The sequence below is a fragment of the Camelus dromedarius genome, chromosome 3 (assembly GCF_036321535.1).
Source record: "Camelus dromedarius isolate mCamDro1 chromosome 3, mCamDro1.pat, whole genome shotgun sequence".
NCBI classification, from domain to species: domain Eukaryota; kingdom Metazoa; phylum Chordata; class Mammalia; order Artiodactyla; family Camelidae; genus Camelus; species Camelus dromedarius.
The window spans coordinates 48,584,575-48,598,184 of NC_087438.1; the positions used below are offsets into that span (position 1 = coordinate 48,584,575).

Sequence of the window (13,610 nt, forward strand, 5' to 3'; positions counted from 1 at the left end):
TAACTGTGTACTTATTCTGACACTCTAGAGTGTTAGGATTTTCGTGTTCAGTTGTTAAGGTGTGTCTTGGTGTCTATGGGGTTCTCAGGCCTCAGTTTTTTTTTTTTTTAATGTTAGCAAAGGTATTCTTTTACATGTTCCCAATGTAATGTTTATCGTGGGCCAGCTGCGTTCCAGACTCTGAGTCACTGCAGTAGAAATGCAGGTGTACAAACTCTATATAAATTAGGCAATTTAAACATACACAAATAATTGGTATTTTTAACAGTCAGTTGCCATTCAACTCAGTAAGTACTGAGCGACTTCAGTTTGCTAGGTATTATACTAGGTGTCAGGAGCGAACAGCTTCCTGGGTCCCCTCAGCCTGTAAGATGACATGGTCAGGAAACAGCCATGAGGCACAGCCGTGAGCATCAACAGTGCAAACCCAGACCAACCAAGAGCCGCCTGTCAAGGGGCACATGGAAAGGCACAAACCGCGCTTTTTAAGCAAAGCACTGTGGTGGCTTTGGCAACACTGGAGTAATCCCAAGATCCACTAGGAGGGTGAAAGCACCTCTGTGGTGTTTGAGGGAGACCACGGACTCACATTTTCTGGACATGTGCAGCCCATTTCTGTCCTTGCTGCTGGTCCGGGGAGGAGCATGTCTGCAGACGAAGGGTGGAAATGGAGGCTCCTTGACACTTTTGGCCTCTGAGAGCCTGCGCTGTGGGGGTAGCAGCATTTCCTTACAGGACACCTTGGAGACTGGCGATGTCTGTGTCCAAAGGATGGTGTGCTCCTATCCCTTGTTTTCCCTGGATGAGCCCTCTGAACTGGAGTGGAAGGTGAGGGGGGCGTGCACCACAGTGGGTAGAGCAGCATCGCGGAGCTGGCCCCAGCACCTGCTGGCTCCCTGACCTTGCACAAGCCACTTGACCTCTCCACATCTGTAAGATGCGGTGTCTGCACTAGATGCTTTTGATGGTTCCTTCCAGCTCCTACGTTCTTACAATTACTGTTCTCACTCAGACAGTGTCTTTGATACAATATATGGCAGCCCTTTCAAACAGAGGAACTAATACCCCATGTTTTTCTTTTCAGTTTCTCTACACAGGGAGTCTGTTCTGCACCTGGCTGTGAGATGGGGCCTTGCCAAGCTCTCCCAGTTCCTCCTGTGTCTCCCGGGGGGCGTCCAGGCCTTGGCTCTACCCAACGAGGAGGGTGCCACACCATTAGATTTAGCTTTACATGGCGGACACTCCCAGCTGGTTGAAGACATCACAAAGTGAGTGTGGCTACTTGACAGATTCTCTCTCAGTCTGTTTCTTTAAAGTCTTCCAAGCATTATGGAAAAATTAAAATAAGCAAACCACAAGCTGACATTGGTTTATATTTTACCACTAGTTCCCAGGTATGGAGTACAGATATGCATATCATACACAAACAGATACACAGATATATTTGGTATAACATTCATGGGGGAGAGGGAGTAGGGAACCATGTCTTAAAAGGTTGCATGGGGGCTGTTACAATAAGAAAAAAAGCTGAGAAACACTAGCCTAACCCCTGCTTCTCTTTCAGGTTTTAGCTTAAATATCACCTCTTTAGCGAGGCCTTCTATGTGTGGTCTTTTTTACAATTATGATTAATTTATAACATAAATTGTGATTAAAATTATTAATTTACAATATAAATCATAACTTATAACTTTATATATAGTTATCATTTATTTCATATATGTCTTCATCCTAAATCATTTGAGGACTGAAACTATTTCTTTTATGCACTGCACACATTCATCTAAAAGAGTATGTTTTTGTTGAATCAAAGAGTAACAGACAGGCCTTAAGATATTGTGAAGCCAGTGGGCTGGTTTTTAGGATCTAGAAATAATGTAAATGAAATAATTTGTCAGTTATAAAGTTCTCTGTGTTGGTGATGTTACCAACACTTTTAATGTTTGTTACTTGGACTGGTTCAAACTGGTCATTATACTTACTTATGAATGGAGGAACCCTATATAGTGATTTCCTTGACTTAACATGTGGTTAAAAAAAAATAAATGGGAAACCACAATGAAAATTACACAGTACTACATAAATATTAAATATCATCTGTGATATTACAGGTGTGCCTTAATGGACTGGTTTTTCTCACTCTAACTTATGGTTATATGTTACATAAACTGATGTTGGAGTAGAAGTTGCAGCTTTCTGATTGTTTTTGTCCCCACTCGGTCAGATGACCACCAACTAAGGGAAGAGCCCACCCCAGTGGGATTGCCCTTGTCTTTGCTCTAATGTGACCCCGGTTTCTTTAGTGGAGAAGGGCAAGGCAGGACCTCTTTGACTTAGTCATTGTGGATAGTTCAGGGTGACATCGAGGACCTGGAGCCTCGCTTCTTCGCCTTTGGTAGCTTTGTATCATTCTGTTGTGTCCACACCAGAGGATGATGTGAGTTTTAAAAGTTTACACATCTAATAAACGCATTCATGGATGAGATTGAAAGTAGACTGTAAGCTAAATTTGATTCTATGATGGAGCTTCCATTTTCCAAATTAATAGTAAGAATCTTCTTGCTCAGGCTGAGTCCATTTACTTCACTGGCTTGTTGTTGGCATGGGGAGTTGTCTTCTAGAAGATTCCAGAGTCCCTGCCAGTAATTGTGTGAAGAGCTTGGGGAGATGCTGCAAATTTTAGAGTATAGGTGCTCTCAGTGAATCTCTTTTGGTCGCTCCACATGGTGGAGATAACATTCATTTGGTTGGCAGTATACTGTATTTTTGTAAAGCAAATGCTCATTAACAAAATGAGGTGATGGAAGAAGAGGAAAGGGGCAGAGAACGAGTTCTGTGATGTGAGGGACCTGGGAGCATCCGTGGGGCTGTGACAGCAGGCGAGGTGGGCTGCTTTCTAGGAGCACTAGCACTCCCTCCTGAGGCCCCTCTTCTGTTGCTATTGCATGACCTATAAGCCACCTGGAATATTATGCTGCTAACCGCGAAGCCTCCATAGAGCTAATAAATGTGCAGCTGTTCTTAGCCACAGCAGAGCAGAAAATAAGTTGATATCCGAGAATTTAGTTTGGGAATATTGTTTCTTTGTTTATGAGTGGATTCAGGAATATCACACGATCAAATTTATGCACGTTTTAATGAGCATGAGAAGATGATTTACAGCAGTGGGCCAGTGTGTTATGACTGTCTCACTTGTTTGTAACATCCAAGCCTCTCCACGCTCCCTGGAGATCATATCTGTTTTCCACTAGTAATCACCTAATCAACTGTTGGCTGCCAGCTGATTTATCCTCCTGCATGTGGTGCTGTTAAGGCAAGAGGTGTCTTCTCAGATTAAAAGGAGAATGAAATATCGAGGTAAAGTACAGTATTTAAAAGTCAGTACTGTTGCATTGATTATATAAACCTTTAAAGCATATAATGTATGTGAATGGGTTTTCAACTGACATCTTCTCAAGGTGGGAAAAGAAAGATGGCGTTATTAGGATCTGTTCACAAGATCTTCTGTACCTATTGTCAGTAGGTGTCTTTTGTGGATCGTTGGGCCAGTTGGGCTTGTAATATCAGGGGCAGTGAAGGGTACTGAGATCGGCGGTTTTGATTTGTGATGTTTCAGCTTCCAGGGCAGGCGGTCCCCAGGCTTCTCCCGGGTGCAGCTCAGTGAAGATGCCTCCCTGCAGTACATTCACTCATCAGAAACACTGACCCTGACGCTCAACCACACAGCCGAGCATTTGCTGGAGGCGGATATTAACCTCTTCAGGAAGTACTTTTGGGATAGAGCCTTTCTCATCAAGGTTTGTGCCCCTTTACTGTTGTATAAGGGACAATAACTCATGCTCCTTAAGAGTGCAGACAGCAGATTCAGGATTTTGGGAACAGTACTTTTGGGGTAGTACTTTCTTTTTTTCTGATGGGACCTTGGGGGACACGGATTGGAAACTGGTAGAATGGCACCAGTAGAACGACGGTGATTTTGTAATATTTTGGTGGTAGAAAACAGTAATTTCTGTAACATTGTTTCCTGTATTTTCCATGAGTCAGCATCACTGGCATTGGATTTTAATACTCCAGTATTGGATTTCCTATTAATTTATTGACTGCATTGTAATTCTTATCTAAAGCAGTTGCCTTTAGGGTTATTTTATTTTAAAATGAATGATATCTTCTTCTGGGATTTCTTAAGATATAGCCAAGCATTTGTTTCTGAGTGAAGATTCTTCTTGGATGGGGACTGGTCACCCAGACATCAGCATTGAGTGCTAGCATAGCACACCCCACCTCAGGGTTTAAAACGGTTCATCTTCATTATTTTTATCTTTTTGTAGAATCTTGAAGACTAAAGAATATTCACATATTTTAATTATTAGTAAAGCAGAACGTTATTTCTAGTAAAAGGGCTTCAGTCAGCCTCGTGGACAGTGCTCAGGGGTATAATGCGTCCACTCACCGGATCGGGTGACGCCCCCACTCCCTTTCTCAAGCATGTCCACGAATAAGCACCAGTTTCATGGCTGCATAGGTTTTACAAAGTAAACAGTCTGTTTAAAAAACTGATCATTGTTATTTATCAGTTTGACTTTTGTGAAATGTTTGCTTTGTGTAACTGAACTAAAGATTTAGCCATAAACATTATTTATTGGAGATGATTGCTTACTCTGTATAGATTTTTATTAAACAATTAAAATGGAACATGCTCTTCAGAGTATGAACCACCTCCCTTTGTTGGGTTTTGGGAAGTCAGTGTATAATTTTCTAGCATACAGTATTTCCTCATTTTGCTTCAGGGTACTTGTCCTTTAAATATACAGAAACCCTCAGCCATCCCCGTGGCTTCTCACCCAGAAGCCCAGCGGTGGATATTCCAGCCCGGCAGAGGCTTGGCCTGGCCACACAGCATTGCTCAGGGTGAGCTCCGCCACCTGCAGCTTCAGAGGGGCAGAGCTCAGCAACCTTGCGTGTCCGTGGAGGGGACCCTCAGACCGCAGCAGGGTGCCTGGTGACAAAGCTTCTGCAAAGGGTAGAGCATGCTCTACATACAGCAAAAGTTCTGGATGTTTGTTTCATTATGAAAACCTCCAGCGTCTTAAGTTGGATTCATGATTTCTCAAAACACTTTTGAGATAAGTATTACTAGTGACCTTGGGAGAGACTTGGGACGATTAAATCTAGATGCTTTAATAATTTATGGTGGCACGTTTTACAATTACAAAGACTGAGTGAAGATTATTTTCCAGTTTCTTGGAGATTGTCATTTTATGAAAAACACTTGATGAATCATTTGCAGTGGGATGACCTTGTGTCCCAGGTGTTGACCCTCCTTTTTTTCCCTTCCAGTCCTGAGCCATGTGGCAGGGTAGTGAGTAGGGAGACCGGGAAGGGCACAGGGCTGAGATTCCTTAGGACATGGTGATATCGTGACTTATAATAAGAAATATATTTGGTCTCTCTCTGATTCCTGGCACTTTTTCCATCTGGCTATTCCTGAGTTATATTCTTTTATAACAAACCGGTAAGCTGATAAGTGAAATGTCTCTGAGTTCTGTGAACTGCTCTAGCAAATTACTTGAACCCAAGGAGGGAGTTGTAGAAATACCTCATTTATAGCCAGTTGGTCACAAGTCCAGGGAAATGTAAGCAGGTGGTAATTGTTACATAGTTGTCCACAATAAAGCTTTACAACTTGGGGTAAAAAATGTGAATGTATATATGGTAATAAAGCATTTGTGCTTTATTAAATCTTAGATATCTAAAAAGTCTGTTTTTATATAGTAGCTGTAGACAGTGACTGGGATCTGAGAGGCGTGTATTCTCAGTGGGCCTCAGCGTGCCCTCAGTCTTGCCAGGATGCATCTTCAGTCTCAGGGTTTGGGTGTTGCCCAGTTATCTGCAGCCTTCCAGAACGATGACAGGAAAGCCCACTGCAGAAACCTGGTTTTGCTGTACCATGTGCAAGAGCTGTTCAGGGCATCCCATTCAGAAGTCAGACTTGCTCGGAGCTGTGACCAGTTCATGTTATCAAGCTGTGTTTCAGCTGACACTGGTGGGCTGGTCATTTGCAATAAATACTAAATGTTAAAAACCACAGGTTGGTGCTAAATATCCAAACTGTAAAGATAGTTACTAGGAAATTAAATAGTCGGCAAAATGCCAGCTATCTCTTTTTATCGTGTTTTAGTTCTCTCCTCATAACAAAGCTTTTTCTGTGAGTTGGAATGCTGATTATTTAGTGCTAGAACTTGTTAGCCAGGAAATTTAAGTGTTCTAAAGTTGTATCCAAAATTATTCACCAGCATAAAAATTAAGTTTTGATACAGCCCATTTACAAAACAATTATTTCCTTATTTCAGGTTTTGCTTTGTAATTAGAACCAGCGTTGCCTGATGCGCTTCTCGCAGAGGCTTGGCAGTTGCCTTTATTGAAAGACTAGGGCGTGGGGTTAAGACTGACCCCCGGTAAGTGCGTGGGGCCAGTGGCTGTCTTTGGCCCTGAACCTGCGTGGTCAGCCCTCGTTCAGCCCCAGGTGCTCCTGCTGCCATCTCCTTAGCATCTCCCCGACATCCCTGCTCTAGTCCATCCATCATCCCATGGCTGGCCCCGAAAGAGAGAGCACCGTGTCCTGGGAATCAGGCTGGGGGCAGCTAATAGTCACAGAGGGTAGGTGCCTGGGTACTTCTTGTTCCCTGCCCCTTTGTGTTTTGTCAATTATGTATATTTTCATGTCCTTTTTGCTCTGGACTCAGGATGTTTGGAAATAGTCACAAGCAAGGCAGTTGGTACCCGGAGCTTAGTCACAGGCTCAGGGGAGCCAGGGGTCTGTGTCGCTGGTAGGTTTCCCTCCCCAGTTGGCTCGTGTGTTTCTTGTGGAACATATACTGACGCCATCTTGGGCAGTTTTTGACACATCAACGCACATTTCTCTCTCTTCACATTTTCACTGGCTGTGGGGAACCCATTTGAAAACAAACAACCGAGGGCGCTCAGGGCAGCTTCTGCCCAAGGCTCACACTCGGTGTCGGCCAGGGACGGCCTGCATCCGCTCGGGCGTCCGCGTGGGCCAGCTGTCGCCCGGGGCTTGTGCTCCTTGGGGTCCTGCCCCCATCTCCAGGCCCCCAAGCCCTGTGTCTTAGGGTGTGGATGGAGGTTGGTCCAGGTGGGCCGGTGCATAACATGGCAGCGTTTCTTTCAGGTTTCAGCACTTTCTGTCCTGTCTCCTTGCTGGGTCTTGTGTCATGTTCCTGAGAACCTTCCGGTGGGGTGACGTGGGGGAGCAGCGAGGACGAGTGGCAGGGGCGGGTTTGGCCCATGTCTATGGTTCCTCCCATCGCCCCTCACGTCATCCCCGGGTGCTGCTGACGTGTTCTCCCCACAGCTGACTCACCTGACCTGTCCTCACCGCCCCAGGCCGTGCCTCTGGCCTGTCCCAGCGCTGAGATCTTTGATTGTGATTTTCATCTCTTGTTACGTATATGAAGCCTCAAAAATTTCCAGTAATTTTTTTTTTCCTTCCTTTCTTAGGCTCTTGAAGAGCAAGAAGCTAGGTCAGAGGAAAAACCAGATATGCCCTCCAGTGCTGCAGAAACCGCAGAAGGTAGGCATGCATGCTCCTTCCCCACCTCGGAGACCAGAACACATTCAGGACTGACTTGTTAGCTGGGCGTTGACGTGTGTGGTGGAGGAGCGCAGAGCCCACGGACTGAGAGGCAAGATCAGGGTGGTGGGGTACAGCGAGGCCCTGGCTCCTCCAGCAGCGTTGAACCAAGGTACTGTGCTTTGCCACTTTTTACTCAGCATTTCCTGGGTTCCTCCCACAGTCCTGATGTGAGGGCCCTTTCCTGACACTCAGAGAGTGTGCTCCTCATTTCCAAGTTCAGTTTGCTCCTTCCATTCAGTCCTCCATCACTCACCTGTCCTCCGGCTTGTTCCACCTCTGTGGAGCTCCTGCTCTCTGCTGGGTGCGTGGGTCTTAGTGGACGGAGGCTGTGGCGGTATCTATGTTGTCATGAGGTCTGGAGAGCACTACTGTCATGTAGAGGTGAGGGATTGGGATGCTGGATGTTCCATGGGATACAGGTGGCCCTACCCACCCCAGGTTGTCTTGTACAGCAGTGCACAGCCCTGATGGAGCTTAAAGACTGAACGTACAGATGTGCTCCAGGCGGGTGTCCACAGCAAGAGGTGTATTTTTATATTAAGTTGTCACTGCTGTCTTCCACATCCTAACATGTGAAATTGTGTTGGTGCCACACTTCACCCTTTGTTAGAATATCGTGCTTCCTCATTTTCTCCAAACTGGCAGTTTATCTGGGTATGTGATCACAATTTCAATTCAAGTTCTTTCCCCTTCATGTACAAGTAGGTCTGATCTGTCAGCAAGTCCTAGTAATAAACACAAGTTTTGATTCTCTGGAGCATCTTACCTCTGTTCTTAAATGCCCCTGCACTCCTTGCACGGAATTGATTCTTATTTTGTGTTTTGTTCTCCAGACCCAGTAATTGTAGGAATCTGACCATACGTCGTGATGTCTTCTAGGTAGTTAGGGCAAATGTTTGAGTACATATTATTATCAAGTATGTTCCTTTTTCTTTATATTTCAGTGCATTTTTAATTTTTAAAAATTATGTGTAGGATTAGGTTTATATGTATTTGGGGGTAGGGTTTTATTATCTACTTAATTTCAGGTGTGTGGAGGGGGCATTACAAAATTTCTGTTAAGGTGAAGGGACAATAGTCTGATAGGGGCGAGACCCACCATGCTAGATGCTGGGGTAAGGGAAAAATAATAGGGCAAGACTCCTGTCCCCAAGCCACCAAAGTTGACAGCTGGAAGCCTTGTGATAGGTTGTTGGAAGTCAGTGCGGCCCATGCACCTGCCCACTCCTGGGTGAAGCCAGCCAGCTGAGCCTCCTACCCCAGCTGCACCTGCTTGGGCCCCTGTGGAGTTGCCCTCCCCGTTCTCCCCTGGGGGTGATGTGCTGGCTGCATTGAGGGAGCTGCAGCTTGCCCCGCCTGCCCAAGGAGGCGGCGGGGAACTTCACACTTTCTCCTAAAGACCTGCAGGAGAAAACTCTGGTCTCATGTCAGGAGTGCTGCCTTCTCCTGAGCATTCAGCTTACTTTTACTGCTCTGACTGTAACTGATCAGGTTTCTTGCTTGTAGTTGGCTGCAAACTTGGGGCTAAGTTTCTGGCATGCCAATTGCAAATTTGTAGGGTGTTGCTAACTGCATTTTTGTATTACCTTTATTACTTAAGCCTTACTCTTGCTTTTCCTTTTTTTTTTTTTTTTTAAAAAAGTCAACTTCTGAGTTTTACTTTATCATCTTGTATATTTTTCTTCCCTTGTAATCCACATTTGTGCTAATTTAGAACAAAGTAAGTTCTAAACAAGTGCTTGAATTCGAAGCTTTTGCCCTCAAGGGGCTGACAGTTGGGGGCTGGTGCAGAAAAACAGGCTGTCCCAGCACATTATAAGTGCTACAAGTGGCACAGGCGAATAACGCTGTGAGAACGCTGTGGAGTGTGTTGGTGGGATGGTCCGGGAGAGCTTCTTGGTAGAGATGACCCTGGGGCTGTGAGCTAATGCAGGGAAGGGAATTCTGGGTGGTAGAAATATGTGCAGTACCGAGTCCTGAACCAGATGATGCACTGGGGGAAATGCAGGTCATTTTGCAGTCCTGGGAGTGTGTGTTTGTGTGTATATGATGCCAGGAACAGAGGCGTGGAGGCAGATCTTGTACCCAAGAAAAGGAACTGGAACTCCACCCTGACGGCACTCTCTGGGAGCTGTTTTAAGCCAGTGAGATCAGGCTATTCTTTTAGAAGGTCACTCTCTGCGAGCCTGGAGCAGGGACTGCAAGGGCCAGCGGGCTGCTGAAAGTGATGCAGGAGAGGGTCTGCACCGCAGACGTGCAGTGAGATTGGAGAGGCAGGGACAGATGGGACTGTCCCGAAGACGAGGGATGTCAGGTGAATTCGGTGGTGAGGGAGAAGGGTGATTCTTCTGTTCCTGGTGTGTCCCTGGGTGGAATGGGCCTAAGGAAGCAGGAGCGTGACAAAATACGTACTCAGTTTTAGACAGGTTGAGTTTGGTGGACCCAGGGGGCAGCCAAGTTAATATACCTGGCCGCCAGCTGGACTGAAGTCACTCCACCAATAAGCAGAAGAATTTGGACAGAAGCTCAAGTTCTCCGACACCAAATAATGAATGTGTCTATTTTATAGACCTTGTAGACACTGCTTTTATTTTTATATGCCCAGAGGATATGTTAGGAACTGGATGCACATTCCAGCAGAGGGCAGTGTTCAACTAAAGTGAAAATATTCCATTAGTTTTTGTTCATTCATAAGCCTGGAGGTGACTCAACTGGAAAAACAAAACATTTTGAGTGTAAGAGCTTGGTGGTTTATTTTTTTTCCCCTTTAAAGCCCCAAAGCGAACTTTCCCTTTGAGATCTTAGAGAAGATTCTTAACAGACCACGTTCTTCTGTTGCTCCTGAGGCAGTGGGTGGAGGAGGAAGCTTTAAGTGTGCGTCTGTAGTTGCCTTTGATTAAAAGACTGTAAAAACTTTAGCCTGGAAATGTACTTTCCCCTGTTAGTATGATAGATGGCTTTATTATTGTCTGTGAACCAATTATGTTTCCATAATTTCGTGATTGTAATTGTCCTTCCAAAATGATGGGATGTTGTTCCAAATGAATTAAATGGCCAGAAGGTCACCTCATTTTCAGTATGCACAGATGAGTAAGCTAATTATTAGTCCGTATTGATCCACTGACTGACTCCGTTGTGTGCTTGCCGCCTTTGTCCTTATTTGATCTCCTTACTCTAGGATGTCCTCAAGGGCACTGTTCAGAACACCAGCCTTGGAAGATGCTCTGAAAAATAAGCATTCTTTGTCCAAATGAGTAGAAAATGCTGTGTGTGAAACCCCCATGTTGGAAATTGAGAATACAGTTAATGTTTTGTAGGTTCTAGTAAGTCTCGCAGTCAAGAAACCTGTGTAGCCTCTTTGAACCTACCAGTTCTTTAACTTGATCCTGGGAAAATCCCTTTTTCATGGTTCTCAGCACCTCATGAAAGTGGTCTGTGGAAGGTGCTTTGGAAATGTTACTCTTCCTCGTCTCTCCTAACCCTGCCATTTCTCAGTCTTATCTCCTCCTTGTCCATGGTCACCTGGGTTCTCTCCGTCTGTCAGCACAGAACGCTCATGCCGGGAAGGAGGCTAGGGAGGCATTTTTAAAGCTGCTCATGGTCACCGTGAGCACTGAGATCGCCCGTGCCTCGCCGCACGGCCCAGTTTACGCTTTACATTGTTTGGGAGGCGGTTGCCTGCCTGGGTCTGTGGGGCCATAAAACAGACAACCAGTGCGATACCATTGACCACTATATGAATCCACTTTTTCCCCTATTATTTTGTAGTTTTTTAAAAACCCTGTGGGGGAGGGTACAGCTCAGTGGTAGGGTGCCTGCTTGGCATGCACAACATCCTGGGTTCAATCCTCAGGACTTCCATTATGAAATAAGTAAATAAATAAATACACTGAATTACCTCCCCCACCTGCCCAAAATAAATAAATTAAAAAAAAAAAACAAACCCTGTGTAATATGCTAGCTGTCTAGAGTTTTGTGTTGCTAGTCCTTTGCTTTGTTGCCTTCTCTCCATTAATTTTCTTCCACATTCTCACTAACGAGGAACTAAGGAGTTGGGATTGGAACGTGAGTTCCAGTCACAAAGGAGAGAGGGCAAAATCACCCCCTTCAGGGCTGAGGCAGCGGCTCCCAGCAGGCTCAGAGGGGCTTCCTTCTCACGACAGGCGGGGAAGGAGGGAGAGGCAGGAGAGGCAGGCCAGGAAGGCAGACGTGTGCCCCACAGGCTTGTCCACGCCGCATCTGTGTTTACTGAGTGCCCGCTCTCTGCCGGGCACGCTCTAAGCACCGGCGATACGGCAGTAACCAAAAGGGCAGAGCGGAGAAGCACTCCTCTCAGGGAGTCCCTTTCATGGAACTGCACTCGAGAACAGGGTACCAGGCACCGCCCGAGGCTCTGGCGGGTGCAGCGGGGGGCCGAGTGAGGTTTGAACACCTCACGGAGAACATGTTCCAGTGGTCGTGGACAGGGACACTTCTGGGAGTCAGGAATCCATTTTCCCCATTTTATACGTGAGGAAGTGGTAGCACAGAGGTCACGTAACTTGTTTGAGGTGACACGGCTTGCTCAGGCGGTCAGGCTGAGGTGGGCACATTCTTACCCCCACACCGTACACACCCCCACCCTTGTGTCACAGAGCGCTGACCGCTTTAGTCTTTGGACTGCTCGTCTAGAGTTCTCTCCAGCTTTTGTGTGATGGAAAAAGTGCAAAATTGGAATCGTTTCCCTGAAGTGAGCTCTCTTCCACGTGGCTGACCTGTCTCATGGAGCGCTCATGATGGGAGCCTGTGACCTGCATGCACAGACATGTCTTGATGACACACCAGCAACCAGCAGACTCTGCTAAAACCCTCGGCTCTGCCGTGACCTGGCTTCTGAACATTTTGCAAGTTACTCAGCTGTGTTTTCTTTTGTGGAAAATGGCAGAGTGGGAGTGTCATTTAATACTTACTTGGTTTAAATGAGAAAATAGAGATGGGGCACCTTGACCAGTATCTGACCATGGATGCTGAGCTGACATATGCCTAGAGTGGGCATAGTGATAATCGTGTGTGTTGAGATACCAGGACATCGCTCTTCCTGCCACGGTGACCAGGTGAGCAGAGTTTTCACTTGAACATTCTTCTGACAAGGATGCAGCCCTTCTCTGTGAGCTCTGGGTGAGTGAGACGGGAAGAGGGAGTTGCGTGGTGGATTCTCCTCATTTGAGTATCTCCTGCGTGGTATTACCGGGAAAACCAAGGGGGCTTTTATCTGTGCAAAGTTTCCTTCCCAAGATTTTTCATTTTAAGTACTCTAGCTCAATGTCATATTTTGAACTGTTGAATATGGTTCCAATGTCTTATGAAGACAGTTTCTTTAAATGACTAGAATGGCTGGGACCTGAGGTGTTGGGGATTTAGGACAGCAATTAGGAAGGCTGTTTTGCAGGGATGATTACTCAGTTGGATCACAGCTCTTATCTAAACCCTATTGTGAAATACCCATCCAAAGATTTGATCAGTGTTGCTCACCTGAAAGTCGGGACTTGGGCATTTTCAAGACAATCACAGATCATGCCCAGAGAATGCGCTTCCCAGCCCCAGGAAGTCATCCGCATTTCTTTCACCTGACAGAGAGGCTCAGTCCTCTCTGTTTCTTTTAGAGACTGACGTTGCCAGTCTGCTTTCTCCTCCTGCCCACAGAAAAGAATGTTTTAACATTAAAAGGCCAAAGATTAAAATGAGATATCAAGCTGATATGATGCTCACTTTGTACATTATTGTAGTAATATTAGTATTTTCTCACACATAAAGAAAAACTCTTCTCCTTGCCTCCCCCAGTTTATCACAGAATTGAAGAATCCTAGTTTGAGCTAGAAAGGATCTCAGGCTCCTCAGAACTGACCTAGATACGATAAATCCTGCTCATATCTGCCGTGGATGCTTTGCTCCAGCTGGGTCAGGTTAGCAGGTGAGC

General features: G+C 45.7%; 1 protein-coding gene across 1 annotated transcript in view; it reads left to right on the forward strand.

The window, feature by feature from the left end:
- The window catches only part of ARHGEF28 (Rho guanine nucleotide exchange factor 28), a 276,974-nt gene that overhangs the window by 132,770 nt on the left and 130,594 nt on the right, over positions 1 to 13,610 (forward strand). Inside the window, exons 5-7 of the mRNA XM_031446715.2 lie at positions 1,085 to 1,268; positions 3,617 to 3,797; positions 7,519 to 7,591. Of these exons, the coding sequence (XP_031302575.2) occupies positions 1,085 to 1,268; positions 3,617 to 3,797; positions 7,519 to 7,591 (438 nt within the window). The remainder of the gene's footprint in view (positions 1 to 1,084; positions 1,269 to 3,616; positions 3,798 to 7,518; positions 7,592 to 13,610) is intronic.